Source organism: Nylanderia fulva, unplaced genomic scaffold (assembly GCF_048542155.1).
Source record: "Nylanderia fulva isolate GAGA-0341 unplaced genomic scaffold, ASM4854215v1 Scaffold71, whole genome shotgun sequence".
Taxonomy (NCBI): Eukaryota; Metazoa; Arthropoda; class Insecta; order Hymenoptera; family Formicidae; genus Nylanderia; species Nylanderia fulva.
In genome coordinates, this window is record NW_028190819.1 from 561,965 (window position 1) to 579,095 (window position 17,131).

Genomic DNA, 17,131 nt, shown 5'->3' on the forward strand with positions numbered 1-17,131 from the left:
TATATTCAATTGCATTTTTTGTTGAAGTGAATTCGGAGCTGAAAAGTATAATATTAGATTTTAAATGATTTTTCTTGTCAATTAATTCCTAAACAGATTTTTATAGCACGTTAAATTACAGTATATAGTACTTAAATTATAGATATTTTTAACTTGTATGTAATTGTATGTAATTATCAGAGAGAGTTTTCAGAGAAATTATATATATATTTATTTATATCCTTTTATATACAGGGTGTTCGGTAACAGGTGAGCCAAAATGTAAGGAGTGATTCTACATGATAAAATAAGACGAAAGTTAAGAATGACAAAATTGCGTTCGAGACTTTGTTTATTAATTATAAATATTTTACATTTTGCAAAATATACATCAACGGTTACGATGTAAGTTTTTGTATACCTATGCGTCACAGTGTATTTTGACGGCGACTCTACCGATGTACCTTACGCACGCCAAATATCGGAAAATTGCCGTGCGTCAGGCGCCCTTAATGCGAAGTTTAAAATATTTATAATTAATAAACAAAGTCTCGGACGCAATTTTGTCATTCTTGATTTTCGTCTTATTTTATCATGTAGAACCACTTCTTACATTTTGGCCCACCTGTTGCCGAACACCCTGTATGTCAAATATTTACAAGTGTTGAACTGTCCAGCACAATTTTAAATCTTGGTGACATATCTATAGACATTTATCCTAAAAATTTAATTTGAGTGTAACTTTATGTAGTATTAAGATATACTCTTACAATTAAGGAGTTTACACACAGCAAAAACAAAGAATTGCAAAAATCTCAAGAGTTCATACTGTTATAACACATAATGTTATTCAATAAAACGTTTTAAGAAAATAATGACATACTTGTTACAACTAAAATATAAATATATATTATATAATTATTAATATATATATTATCCATGTATTTTATATATGTATATCAATATATATTTCATGTATATTGTTTTATAGATGAAAAATAAAATAAATGGAATAAAATCGCAACTTATTAGTGTGTAAACTGCTCTACGAAATTATCTTGTAGATAAAAAAAATTCTTTATAATAAGTAAACATAACTTTAAATTCAACATAACGCGCATATAGTAAAAGATTATTTTATCTTCAACGTTTTACACGACGGAGTTATTCCAGCTCTCCAGCCACTGAATGCTCTGCTTGCTGTCAAGAGTGTCAATATAATTTGACAGGTCATCTTGGTGAATCCCAGTGGAAGCACAATACAAAATTGCAGTATTTTCTAATAATTCTTGCAATGGTTCCGTAGTCGACATAATTTCGTCTTCGAACGACGTTCCTTTCTGCTCCAGTTTTGCTTCAGTCACAACAATTTTGCGCTCCTTGCAAGATTTAGCAGCGGACTTCTCTCTTATGTATTTGTTTAAGCTCATTTGCCGATCAACGAGAGGGACTTGGTTACTCTCCGATGCAGAGTTGGGTAATAACTAGTTAATTAGTTAAAAGTTAAAAAAATTAAAAAGTTAATAATACTTTAAACTTAAATTTTAAGTTAAATTCTTTTATCTCTGAATACCATTACTGTTTTTTTACAAGTTATAATTGTATTATTTTTAAATTAAAGTATTATTAATTTTTTATGTTTATTTGTCATCAATTGTAATTACCAAAAAATATATTTCTATATAAAAATCAAAATTTCTTTGTTGTTATAAATTTTAAAAGAATTAACAAATAAAATTCTAATTGAATATATATATATATATATATTTATATATATATATATATATATATATATATATATATAATTAGAAAAAAATATTTTTATCGGCTCCCAATATTAAGAATATAAATATGATGCTTTTTTTAAATCGGCCAACAGAGCCAAAGCACGAAAAATTAATTATTCGGAACTGTTATCTCTTGATTCGAGATCACTAAGTTCCATATATAAATTAATCTCGAAACTTACATATGGAGAAATAGGCGCGAAAAATATAGGTTTGAAAAGTCGCTGAAGAGATACAGTTCCGAATAATTAATTTTTTGTGCTTTGGCTCTGTTGGCCGATTTAAAAAAAACATTTATATTCTATATATATAATGTTTTTAAAAATAAACTTTTGGTTTAACTTCAGTTATTTTAATTTTAATTAAACTTTAACTGAGTTAATTTTTTGTTCCTGCAACTAAATTAATTTAAAAACAACTAACTTAATTTTAAAAAATCATCAACTTACCCAACCTTGGTCCGATGACATCGAACAGCTGTTTTGGCTATTTTGAACACTCCTAGGGAGTTCACTGTTTCTGATCTTTTCCCCTAAGATCGGATTGTATCTCTTCCACTTTTCTTGCGTGAGATCGAGGTCCGAATTTCCATCCGGAATCACGAGGTTTGGATTTTCCTCCGCTGTTATTGCACCTTTCTGCCAGAAGTTCTTCGGCAAAGCTTTGTTGGCGCTCGAATCGTAAATCCGATTGTGTATCGCGGACTTCCTCAACGTGCCACTGTTGTATTCCGACAGAATTCTGGCGATCTCCGAAGCCTCGTTCGTACTGTTCTTCATCATCAGAACTTCATCAGCCGATTCTTTAACAATCCTTATTTTATCATAGCTTCTGCCTTTGTGGCTCTCTTTCACGACCTGGACAGTCTTCTCGTTCTCCAACTGGTCCTCCAGAAAGGTCTTCTTTGTCGTATTCGCGGAATATCTTTTCAAGGTGTACAGATTATTCCTCGTCGACAATTTCTCGTGCTCCAAAACCAGTTTGCCGGCAAAAGCCAGGTTCTTATAGATCGACGACACTTTACTTAGTGTCTTGACGTCTTCCAACTTCGCTGGACCGAAGCTGTTCTTCGCTCAGAAGTCTTCGCAGCTGGCTTTTCTCGAATTCTTTAACAGAATCAAGGAGCTGCTCGAGGCGTCTCGCAAGATCCATTTCAAATTCATCCCGATTGTCTCTCCGCTCTGCGGAATCATTTTCGAGCTGTTCTGTGCTTCCGGTGTAAAAGTTGCTGAAGACGAAGGACAAGTCGCGACAGGTCTTCGACGGTTCGGAATATTTTTATTCCGAGCTACAGCGATGGCTTCGATCAATTTTGCCGTTTCGGAGGAACTCGCGGTTTGGTTAGGCTTGAAATTTGCCATCCTTGCCGGTGCTTCCGCAAATGCGGGACCTGTCAACTTCAGCTGCTTCTCCACCGCTTGCTTATAAGCTGGGGCCATCACTTGCGAGCAATAACCGAGCACGCAGTGAAGACTTCCGTGCATGCACGTCTCGAAAAAGGTGTCTTCCCCGAAGAAGTAAACGTTCCACGTAACTTTGGGGTTTGACGAACCTCTGCCTTTCACCCTCGTCCTTCCCTTCGGCTTCTTCTCGGCGAAAGAGGCCCGTCGATCGCGATGCGGATCGACCGCGACCACTTCGATTTCCGGCTTGTCGATTATCTCGCAGAGGGAGAATCCGTCGAGGCTGGTGAAATATCTTCCTAGATACTCCACTGCCAGACCAGCCTGGAAAATAAAATTAATGAGATTTTTTAAATTTTTTTAAAATTAATTTGTATTATATTGAATATTTTTTTTTTATTAAAAGGAAAAATTATTGATGAAAATATTTATAAATTATATATTTTTTTCTATTAAGAATTTTTCTATTAAAGCGTATTATAAATTATATTAAAGAGAAACAGAGTATATTTAAAATTAATTAATGAAAGGCTCGTATAATTTAACAAAATTAAACAAATCATATATAGTAGGCCAACTGAACGAGCAAATAAATAAGGTGTAAAAATTTTTATTAATAGTTAAATAATTAAATTAACATTCCGTTACAGAATTGATATAAATTGTAAACGTTTCGACTGCACTACAGTCTTTATCAATACATAAAAGTTAAATATTAAAATACAAAGTTAAATGTTAAAAATACAAAGTTAGTTAAATATTAAAATATAAAATTGAAACGATTCTTCGCTGTTGACCAATAGATATGCAAGGCGATTGGTCTGAGATGCCAAGTTATGCGACATTTGAGCATGCTACGGATATAATACGCGAATTAAATCAATGTCAGAGAGAATTAAAAAATCTTTCAACTTACATTATCGTTTTAACAAGTCCTTTTCCCCGATATTTCAAGTGTGTGTTGCGAAGTCTGAATACCAAATGTCAAAATAGAGAGCGTGATGTATTTATTTATTACCAATGTTTTTTCTAAATTATGATTCAGCAAATTTTTTAAGTATGTCAAAATAACTACTGTCTAACAATTCGGTGTCTGTATTTAAATTAATTCCATTTTTCTGTTCTTTAATGTGGATCATTTCAGATATTAGTCTTTTATGGTAGTTCTTTTCGTGATCCATAATTTTAATATTGTCCCAGTCAAATGTATGTTGTTCGTTTAGAATGTGTTCTGTGACAACCGAATGTCTAGCAGAGTCTAATTTAATATTATTTTTATGTTCTTTAAGTCTCGTTCCTAACTGTCTTTTTGTCTGTCCGACATATGTGGCGTCACAATCGTTGCAATTCAATTTATAAATAACATTAGAATTCGTGGGGCAATTATTTTTGTCCTTTTGAACTCTTATGAAGTCATTCAATTTTTTAATGCAACGATATCCTACCACTACGTCAGGTCTTCTTATTGCTGAAGCAACTTTCTCAGATATTGATTCTATATATGGTATGACAAAATATTTAATGTTAGTATTAGTATTATTGGTATCTGTTATATTGTTATTATTAGGCTTGTTAAATTTCTTAGTTGAGAGATTTTTTGATCTGCGTTTTATTTCTGTGAAAATTAGATCAAGAGGATAACCGTTGGATAGCAAAATGTTAATAGCTTTCTCTATATTTTTTTTGTGAAATTGCGGATGTGATAGTAATAAAGCTCTATCTACCAAGTTATAAATTGTTCCTATTTTATGACAAGTCGGATGATTTGAAAAAAATGAAAGTAATCTACCTGAGAATGTCTTTTTGTGATACCAATCTAAATAAATTTTATTATCTATTACTTTGATCATTATGTCTAAAAAGCTTATACAACGATTATCCTCTTTTTCCAATGTAAATTGTAGTCTATCGTTATAATTGTTGAATTCGTTCAAAACATATGTAATATTGTCAGCGGAAGTGCATAAAATAATGTCGTCTACATAACGGATATATGCAACATTCTATCAGGGAAAACAATACAAGATACCGACATAATAGTTTCATTGGACGTTGTTTCATTATTTACTAATGTTTCTGTAGATCTTGCATTAAACGGTATCAATAATAGATGGCATTTTATAGAGTCACACACAAAGATTCCCAAAAATGAATTCATAGGTATGATAAAATTTATATTAACTTCTACATTTTTCACTTTTAATAACATAACTTACAAACAAATTTATGGGACTCCTATGGGTTCCCCACTTTCTCCGATCATTGCCGATATAGTCATGCAGGACTTGGAAACATTAGTAATTAGTAATTTAAATTGCGAAATGACTTTCTATTTCCGTTATGTAGACGACATTATTTTATGCACTTCCGCTGACAATATTACATATGTTTTGAACGAATTCAACAATTATAACGATAGACTACAATTTACATTGGAAAAAGAGGATAATCGTTGTATAAGTTTTTTAGACATAATGATCAAAGTAATAGATAATAAAATTTATTTAGATTGGTATCACAAAAAGACATTCTCAGGTAGATTACTTTCATTTTTTTCAAATCATCCGACTTGTCATAAAATAGGAACAATTTATAACTTGGTAGATAGAGCTTTATTACTATCACATCCGCAATTTCACAAAAAAAATATAGAGAAAGCTATTAACATTTTGCTATCCAACGGTTATCCTCTTGATCTAATTTTCACAGAAATAAAACGCAGATCAAAAAATCTCTCAACTAAGAAATTTAACAAGCCTAATAATAACAATATAACAGATACCAATAATACTAATACTAACATTAAATATTTTGTCATACCATATATAGAATCAATATCTGAGAAAGTTGCTTCAGCAATAAGAAGACCTGACGTAGTGGTAGGATATCGTTGCATTAAAAAATTGAATGACTTCATAAGAGTTCAAAAGGACAAAAATAATTGCCCCACGAATTCTAATGTTATTTATAAATTGAATTGCAACGATTGTGACGCCACATATGTCGGACAGACAAAAAGACAGTTAGGAACGAGACTTAAAGAACATAAAAATAATATTAAATTAGACTCTGCTAGACATTCGGTTGTCACAGAACACATTCTAAACGAACAACATACATTTGACTGGGACAATATTAAAATTATGGATCACGAAAAGAACTACCATAAAAGACTAATATCTGAAATGATCCACATTAAAGAACAGAAAAATGGAATTAATTTAAATACAGACACCGAATTGTTAGACAGTAGTTATTTTGACATACTTAAAAAATTTGCTGAATCATAATTTAGAAAAAACATTGGTAATAAATAAATACATCACGCTCTCTATTTTGACATTTGGTATTCAGACTTCGCAACACACACTTGAAATATCGGGGAAAAGGACTTGTTAAAACGATAATGTAAGTTGAAAGATTTTTTAATTCTCTCTGACATTGATTTAATTCGCGTATTATATCCGTAGCATGCTCAAATGTCGCATAACTTGGCATCTCAGACCAATCGCCTTGCATATCTATTGGTCAACGGCGAAGAATCGTTTCAATTTTATATTTTAATATTTAACTAACTGATAGGTGTTTGATACACACTGCAATTATATTAGACGTATCGAACATTAGATCTCGATATAACTATTATCGATTGTACTATCGATATGGATGTAACGTCCATTTTTGTTCTTTCTTCCCTTGTGTCTTTTCTATTATTACGCATAGCCGTAAGCATTCATTAAAGTACAACATATATGTATTAAGTCATTGCGTTATTCATATACACCTATCCTTTGAGTTATATAGATAAAGGTAAAAGGTGTATTTTCTGCTAACAAGGTTATGGGCCCAGGACGGGTAAATAAGTAAATAATCACATTAGTCGAGAGAAAAGTAAAAATAACCTAACTCTTAGTGGAAGGTTCTCGATCGAGGCAAATAAAACACACATTCAGAATGTCCTCGTTATCACAGATTGTTGATCGCATTGACAAATTAAATGGTGCAAATTATCGGTCATGGAAATTTAACATGAAGATGACCCTGGTACAAAGAGAGTTGTGGCAGCATGTAACCGGCGAAGCCGCCTTGCCGGACGGCCACACGCAAGAAGATGGAGAACGTTTCCGGAATAAAGAAAATAAAGCTTTGGCGACAATTGCTCTCGGTGTCGAACCTGAACATCAAATACATATCCTGGACTGTAACAAGGCATCTGATGCATGGGAGGCATTACAAAGAATTTTTGAACCGAAATCTCGTGCATGGATTCTACAACTAAAGAAGCAGATGTTGTCTATAAAACTGGAATCGACCGAGACGATGAATTCATATTTGGCAAGACTGAAGACATGTAGTGACAGTCTCAAAGAGGTAGGATATGAATTTAGAGATGATGATTTAGCATACGCTATGTTATCAGGTCTTCCGGATACATATGATGGAATAGTAATGGCGCTTGCAAATTTGGATGACGAAAAATTTAAATCGACCGAAATCAAAGAAATACTTATGAACGAATATGAACGTCGAGCACTGAAGGAAGGAGGACAGCCTGAGGAACCATCAAAAGAGGCATACCATCAAACAACTAGCAAGGAAACTAGTAAAGAAGAAAAAAGAAGGTGCTTTAGATGTAATAAAATAGGGCATTTAGCAAATAGTTGTAATGCAAAATTGTTTAATGCGAAAGGAACTAAAAAGCGTTACGGATCAAATACACATAAAAATAGTAATGTGTTATTATTAGAGTTAAATAATACTCAGCTAGATGATGCATGGTTGATAGATAGTGGAGCAACCCACCACGTATGTAAACATAGAGAATGGTTCGATAAATATAAAACAATAGCTAACGAAATAATTTATTCAGCAGACAGTAAAAATAGTGATACTCTGAAAGCTGTAGGTGTAGGTAATATAAAAATACGAACCTTTGTTGGTAATAAAAAATTCGATTTAACGCTACTAAATGTATATCACGTTCCAAATGTAAGACGTAACTTATTGTCAGTTTCTCAAATAGAAAAAAGATACAAAAGACTATTGATAGATAACGGAAAACTTAAGATTCAAGATAAAGAAAATAATATGATAGTGGGGGAAGCTCTATGCGAAAATGGTTTATATATTGTCAAAGCAAAAGTCATGAATGATATAAATAATGTGACTAAAAGCGAAGCGCATGTTACGTATACTAATAAGTTAACAGATTCTGTTAAGTGGCATCAAAGATTTTGTCATGTGAACATGAAAACTATTCATGAGCTATCAAAAGGAAATTTGGTTAGAGGTCTAGACAACGTAAATATAAATATAAACGATGCGCATTGTAGTAGTTGTAGCATTGCAAAATCAACAAAAGCACCTTGTAAAGAAGTAAGTCATAGACAAACAAAAAATGTATTAGAGCTCATTCATTCAGACTTATGTGGCCCTATGCCAATAAAATCAATTGGTGGAGCAAAATATTTTTTAACATTCACTGATGATTATTCCAGAAAAGCGACAGTATATTGCTTACAAACTAAGGATGAAGTAGTTGAATATATTCGTAAATATGTAGCTAGGGTAGAAAGAGAAACGGATAGAAAAATAAAAAGATTTAGAAGTGATAATGGATTAGAATATTGTAATAAGATTCTTGAACAAATGTTTGATGAAATGGGTATAAAACATGAACGAACAAATGTATATACACCACAAATGAATGGTGTTGCTGAACGATTCAATAGAACGTTATTAGATTTAGTACGAGCGATGCTTATAAATGCTGCATTACCTGAAAGATTTTGGGCCGAGGCCGTGGTAACCGCGTGTTATATTAAAAACAGAGTCATACATTCATTTGTTAATGATATTCCCGAAAGGATTTGGACAGGGAATAAACCAAGCGTGAAACACTTAAAAGTATATGGTTGCTTAGCCTATGCACATATAAATAAACAAGGTAGAAACAAGCTTAGTTCTAGAGGAAAAGAATGTATACTAATTGGCTATTCTAATCAAACAAAAGGATATAGACTGTGGGATCCAATTAAATGTGACGTAATACAAACAAAACATATAGAGTTCATTGAAAACGTTTGTGGGTATGAGCATATTTATAGTAAAAAGACATTGGAAACTCCGTTTACTAACACCGATAATGTAAATACTGTAGATGAAGATAAAGAATCAGTAACTAGTGAAACACAGGAAGAAAACGCGAATAAAAATACAGAATTTGTTAATTCGCATGAAACAATATCCGAAACAAAACGTAAAGTAGGTAGACCGAAGAAGGTAATTAAAAATCCTTGGGGTCGTGCAGGGAAACCTAAAAACGTAGAATTCAATTTAACAGAAATAATTGAACCGATAACATATGAAGAGGCGGAAATGTCACCACAATCGGAGGAATGGAAGTTAGCAATGGATGAAGAGTTAACAAGTTTGAATAATAGAAATACTTGGGAAATATTAAATAAACCGGAAAATGTTAATTGTATTGGAAGCAAATGGGTTTATAAAGTTAAAACAGATTTAACAGGAAAAATAGCAAGATATAAAGCTAGAGTAGTTGCACAGGGTTTTTCGCAAAAGAAAGACATTGATTATTCAGAATCATATGCACCCGTCGCAAATATTTCATTAATTAAATTATTAATATCTATGTCAGTATTACATGATTGGAAAATACATCATTTAGATGTGAAATGTGCATATCTCTACGGAAATCTTAAGGAAGAAATTTATATGAAATTGCCACCAGGACATAAAGACTATGAAATGAAAGTAACAAAACTTTTAAGACCAATATACGGTTTGAAACAAGCAGGGCATAACTGGAATAATGCAATTAATGAATTCTTAATAAAACACGGATTTAAAAGATTGCAAGCAAGCAATTGCGTTTACGTTTATGATAATAATCTTATTCTTACATTGTACGTAGATGATATTATATTATTTGCTCCATCAATTGACAAAGTAAATGAAATTAAATCATTACTTGCGTCTAAATACGAAATAAGAGACTTAGGTAGAGTATCATACTTATTAGGTATAACTATTGAATACGAAGAAAATAAAATAAGACTATCGCAAGCGTTATATATAAACAAATTGTTAAGCGATTATGGAATGAATGATAGTAAAACATGTAAAACACCGATTGAACCAGGGATAAAATTATCGAAATGTGACGGTCCACAGAGCGATATTGAAAGGAGCGAAATGAATAATATCCCATATAAACAATTAATTGGTTCATTAATGTATGTAGCGTTAGCAACACGGCCAGATATATTATATGCAGTAACGAAATTATCACAATTTAGTTCTAACCCAGGAAGAACACATTGGTTACAAGCTAAAAGAGTATTAAGATACTTGGCTGCGACAAAAGACATTGGCCTAATGTATACTTCTGGTACAAATGAAATAGAAATTTTTAGTGACGCAGACTGGGCATCAGATATAGATGATAGACACTCTTATAGTGGTATGGTAGTATTTTTATACGGAAATCCAATAATATGGAAATCGAACAAACAAAAGTCAATTTCAACATCTACTATGGAAGCTGAATACGTTGCGTTAGAAATAGCTGTAAAAGAAGTTATATGGTTGGATATGATGTTCAATGAATTATCACAGACAATTGATTTAGACATACCATGTAAGCCATATGTCATTAGATGTGATAATAAATCGGCAATTGACTTTACAAGAAATAGAATAGAGAGATCACGCACGAAACATATCGATATTGCTTATCATATTACTAGAGAAATGCATGAAAACGGTTTAATTGAATTAAAATATATCTCATCTAATGACAACGTGGCAGACATCTTCACAAAGCCATTACCTCATACTGTAATAAATAAACATATTGAGAAGTTGGGATTACAACTAATTGCAGAGTGATCATAGTGGGGGATTTGATAGGTGTTTGATACACACTGCAATTATATTAGACGTATCGAACATTAGATCTCGATATAACTATTATCGATTGTACTATCGATATGGATGTAACGTCCATTTTTGTTCTTTCTTCCCTTGTGTCTTTTCTATTATTACGCATAGCCGTAAGCATTCATTAAAGTACAACATATATGTATTAAGTCATTGCGTTATTCATATACACCTATCCTTTGAGTTATATAGATAAAGGTAAAAGGTGTATTTTCTGCTAACACTAACTTTGTATTTTTAACATTTAACTTTGTATTTTAATATTTAACTTTTATGTATTGATAAAGACTGTAGTGCAGTCGAAACGTTTACAATTTATATCGATTCTGTAACGGAATGTTAATTTAATTATTTAACTATTAATAAAAATTTTTACACCTTATTTATTTGCTCGTTCAGTTGGCCTACTATATATGATTTGTTTAAGAGTATATTTAATTTTATCTAAAGATTTTAAAATTTACAGCTGTTAAGATTATATAACAATTACTTTTATTTTCTTTCTTTGAGAAATTTTCGTAAATTTACTTTACCTTTTATTACTAATAAAGAGTAAGAATATTTAAATTAAATTATTTGTTTGATTATATAATTGGAGTATTTTACCTATTAAAAAAGATTTTTCTATTTTTATTTATTAATTATTGTTAATAATAGAGACTTTTATAATTAAATTGTCTATCATATAATGGTAATTTACTATAAAATAAATATTACGATTTAAGATTTTTCGAATTTAAAAATGTATAGAATTCTGGAAAATATCAATCTTTTAAAGATTCAAGACTAATTATTTCAATGAGAATCATAACATTTCATCTAGTTGACAAGCCTTTTAAGATTATAATTTGATACAAACAATAATTGAAGAAATATTAAAAATTACAAAATTAATTTAGTTAAGTTAAAAGTTTGCATGAACAAAAAATTAACTCAGTTAAAGTTAAAGTTAAAAATAAATTAACTAAAGTTAAATAAAAAGTTAATTTTTAAAATCATTATATTAAATTAGAATTTATTTGTTAATTCTTTTAAAATTTATAATTACAAATAACAAAGAAATTTTAATTTTTATATAGAAATATATCTTTTGTAATTACAATTGATGACAAATAAATATAAAAATTAATAATACTTAAATTTAAAACTAATACGTTTATAACTTATAAAAAAACAATAGTGGTATTCAGAGGTAAAAAAATTGAACTTGAAGAAAAAAAGTGAAGTTAAAAATTAGTACATTTTAAATTAATTAGGCTAAATTTAAAGTTTTTAACTTTTAACTAATGAACTAGTTGTTACCCTACCCTGATAATAATATTATATATTGCTAGAAAAGATCTTTCTTACTTGGGGATGAAAAACTGGTCTTTCGTGCATTCCATGCGCAGGCCATTCTTTCCATTCGGTCTCATCTTTTTTGGTAGGTGCCTGATAAGTTGCACCCACAGTATACATTTTTCGCGTGACGGATCTGGTTTTCATATATGGCATCGTGACTGATTTAATATGTTTAGCGGATTCATAATTTGCGCAAATTTCTCTCCTACTGTTGACTAATAATCGCTGTTTTGATGGAGGAAATTCCTTGTTCTTCTTGGATACTCGCATGGGATTTCGTCTCACCTCTACAATATCACGACTAAAAATGCATAGAGATATATTCTAATTCATTTAATATTAAGTTTTTGAAATATTTTTGACAAGTAGTATAAATTAGATTTTTTATATATAATTACTCTATAATGTAAATAATGTAAAAAAATATTAAAAATTAAAAAAATTAAATAAATACTTAAAAAAAAAGATGTTGAATATATTAAAGTTTATTATATAGATAATAAATAAATCAATCTCAAAAAGGTGTTAAAATTAAATGAAAAATTTAATAAAAGAATTAAATAAAAAATTTAATAAAAACAATTTTGAGAATTTAAAACGCGTACGATAAAATGATTTAAAATCTAATTAATTAAAATATTGAAATATTATTTATTAAATTTTCATGAAAATTAATAGAAAATTAATTATATATTCTATATAATATTATGCTTTTTTCCATATATATAACGCATATATAATTATTTTCTTTATTAAATTTAATTTTAAATAGAATTATTAAAAAATCAAGTATTATATTTATTAAAAATAGAAAAAATTCTTTGAATAAAAAATTTGTTATAATTAATCAATAACAATTTTGAAAATGTACCCAGGTAGCAAGCTGACGACATTAAACGTCAAAATGACATTTCGACATCGAATGACGTCATTTTGATATCAGCTTGCTACCTGGGTAATTTTATGTGTAAATTTATTTGTTACTTTAAATATGATTTTACATCGATTTATTATAAAAATCTTTCAATATTAAATATTTTTTAATATCTTTTAATATTAATATTTTTTAATATCTTTTCATATGAATATTTTTTAATATTAAATATTTAATATGCTCACGTTTTTTTCCTGGCCCGGATAAATCTTTTTGCTTTAGCAGCTATGCAACCGGAAGTCGAGCTGCTTCCACTGCTGTTTGTTTCCATCAATTCTCTGCAATCGCTATCCTCCCTGCTTGTCCTTGTTTCCTGTCTTATCACGACCGTATCAGGCGGTAATTTTCGTAGAATTTCCATATTTTCATAATGCAACCCGTCGTGCTGCAAATTAAATTCACTCTCTGCCATTTCTCCAAATTGTTGTCGCAGCATCATTTTAGAATCGCTGTCACTCAGCTCGATCAGCTGACGACCAGCTGGTTCTTGCTTCAATAAAATCACCTCCGTCTTTCTGTCAGATATTTTCTCCCCGATATGACTAATCGACGCTGAACTCGAGATCAAGTTACGATACGGAACGTATGTTCCATTTTCGATATTTTCATTTTGATTTTTCCCCACAGATGAACCAATGTTCTTCAAGATTTCCTCTTTTTCCTTGGGAGAAGCACTGTTCGTGCGAATTTTTCGGCGATACGTCCATTAACCTAAATTATTATAAGGTTAATTATTATATAAGATTAAAATTATAAGATTAATAATTCATGATAGAGTTTGCTTTTCTGCAACATTCATTCTGATATAATTTATAGTTAGATTTATTTAAAAAAATTCTTTATCTTGTGTGTATTTATATAGATAATTAAAAATATAGAAAGTAAAATGTAAAATGCTATTAATTACATTTTAATATATTTTTTGCATTTAGAGCAAGAAAATTCTTCGTAAGCAATAAATAAATTAATAAAATAATGCAATTAAACTTTAGATATATTTTTTAGAAATATTATAAATTATACAATTACATTTTTTTATATATAATTGTTTTATGATGTAAAGTATGTAAAAAATTATTAAAAATATCAAAAAATAATACTCAACGAAAGAGAAGAAGAAACATTGAAATTTTATATACAATTTTTATATACAAATATAATATAATATTTAAATAAATCAGTCTCAAAAAGGTGTTAAAATATACCTTGCTAACTTTTATTCACTCTTCTTCTCGATTTCCTTGATAGGATCTCAATAAGCTTAGTAAAATTTCTGCTTCACCGAATATACATCTTTCGTTACAACAAAACGAGAAATTCGTGTACTTGGAAAGCAACCGACACCGGCTAATTCTTGTAAGTATTTCGAAATATACACTCAAGATTGAGTGTAAAATTATTCAGATTAAGCGAGAGATGATCCATATAAATCGGGAATAATTAAGGGAAAACACGGAGCGAAACGAAACGGAGCACAGTTTTGTCCACGTCAGCTTTCACGGTAGTGTCGCCTTTCAGATGTCTCGTCCAAGGCCTGTTTGACAAATCGACAATTGAAGGTTTCTTTGAAAGGAGAGCGTCAGATTTATTGGGAGACGTAAATATGTTTTATTATTTTAATTTAAAAATCTGGAAATTAGGGTAAACGTACAGTTTCGTGAACTAGATAAAATCCTGAGCAAAGATATGCATTTTTTTATATTAAACTTTTATATGTCTTAAAGATATAAATTTATACATAATAAAGTAAAATATCTAGATTTTAGCAAAAAAATACCTCGCATATAAAATTTAATCGTATTATTAATATCGTATATTTTTTACTTTAAATTGAAAAGAAGTTTATTATCAATTCCTGAAATTGTCCTCAAAATGTATAAAAATTTTTGTTAGAATTTTTTTTAAAGCTCTAGTTAGATTTATTAGAATGTAAATGATTTATTTTAATTTAAAAATCATGATACTTTTTTTTTAGGTAAATGTATAGATTCGTAAACTTGACAAATTCTAAAAATATATATGCACTTTTTAAATTAAACTAAATATTTTAAAGATACAATTTTATACAATAAAATGAAATATATAGATTTTAGCGAAAAAATACACCTTATTTATGAAATTTAATTGTATTATTATTATCATATTATTTTACTATTTGAAGTTAAAAGTAATTTAATATCAAAATGTTCCGAATAAAAATGTACAGGAATTTTTTGTTCAGGAACAAGTAACTTTATATGCAGTAGTATATATAAAAAAAGTTTCTTATATAAAAAAATTAATTATTAAAATAAATTTCTTATTAAAATTAATTTTAATTTATACAACTTATATATTATTTTTATGGAAAATATCGATTTAATTATTAAAATTAAAGTCTATGTCTTATGCTCTATTGATTGTTAAAATTAGTAATATGTATATATTTGCAAAATATAATTTTTAAATAAAATCTGCCATTAAAATCTTTTCCTCCAGTTTTGGAACATCCTGTATAAAATAAGATAATAAATTAAAAAATAAAAATAAAAAAAATAAAAACAAATTTATAACCAATATATACATATAGTAAAATTAACAAATATATAGAATAAATTAAAATAATAATTTATATTGTGTACGAAAAGATGGATACGTAAAATAAAGAAATATAATTCTAAATAAGGGCACGTCTTAATGATGATATTCATATACTTTCTTCCACGAGACACATTTTATTATTTTCGGCAAGAATTATGTAATTTATTATTTGTTGTTTTGCAGAAGTATAATTACGATATGAAATTAATGGCATTATATTGTTTAATTGTGTAAAATTGATATTAAGATTTTCTCCTTCTTCGAAATATGTAGTGCATAATAAATCTTTTGATCGATACCATCCAATTATCACACTACCGTTACAATTATTTTGATGTTTATCACTATGTTTTACGATATTTTACGATATCATTCCGATCGCAAATTTTACGTTCTCGTGACTTATATTTAATTTCTTGGTTTTTATAAAGCAAAGGTGGAACTGGAAAGTGCAAGATTAGACTTTAAATAATTATTCTTGTCAATTGATTCCTCAATAGATTTTTATAGCACGTTAAATTACAGTACATAACATTAAAATAATAAATAATTAATAATATATAATTTGTAGTAATTGTACGTGCGTTATCATAGAGAAACCACAGAGATATTATTATTATTATTATATGTATATTAATATGCAACATATATATATATATATATATATATTTATTGAATATATAGTGTCTTGTCGTGTGGTCATGCACGCTGCGTCGCGGAAACTCGCCTGAGGCGAAGAAGATGCGGAACGCAGGTTCGAGCCCAGACATAATACGTATAAGAAAATTAGTCATACGGTGGCTGCGTCACCGATGGCAATCAAATTTTCATTTGCAAATACACAGCTGTTACATGTTCCATGGTTATATCTTATTTGCAAATGTCTCATTATCCCGTGTTCTTGAACTTCCATCGTCGCTATGGTGTCTCTATCTATTGGCATCAACTGGAATTGTATGTGTACGGTTAGAAACAGATTGATTATGTTAGTGCGCGTATGTTTTTTACACAGTATAATTCACTTTAACTAATCCCAAATTGGTTATTGTATGTTCCTTTATAATCATTTAACAAAAATTTGTATCATCTCCAACATCTAAAAAAGTTAATTAAACATGAATAAAGTTTAAATGTATACAAGGATC

At 29.4% G+C, this 17,131-nt stretch overlaps 1 protein-coding gene across 1 annotated transcript; it reads right to left on the bottom strand.

Annotated features, from left to right (window-relative positions):
- Positions 1-1,130: 1,130 nt before the first annotated feature.
- Positions 1,131-14,699, bottom strand: LOC114937363 (uncharacterized). The gene is given in 5 exon segments (XM_085488777.1): positions 1,131-1,463; positions 2,216-3,493; positions 12,482-12,773; positions 13,592-14,080; positions 14,689-14,699. Coding segments are annotated over 5 exon segments (2,403 nt in total).
- Positions 14,700-17,131: the final 2,432 nt, after the last annotated feature.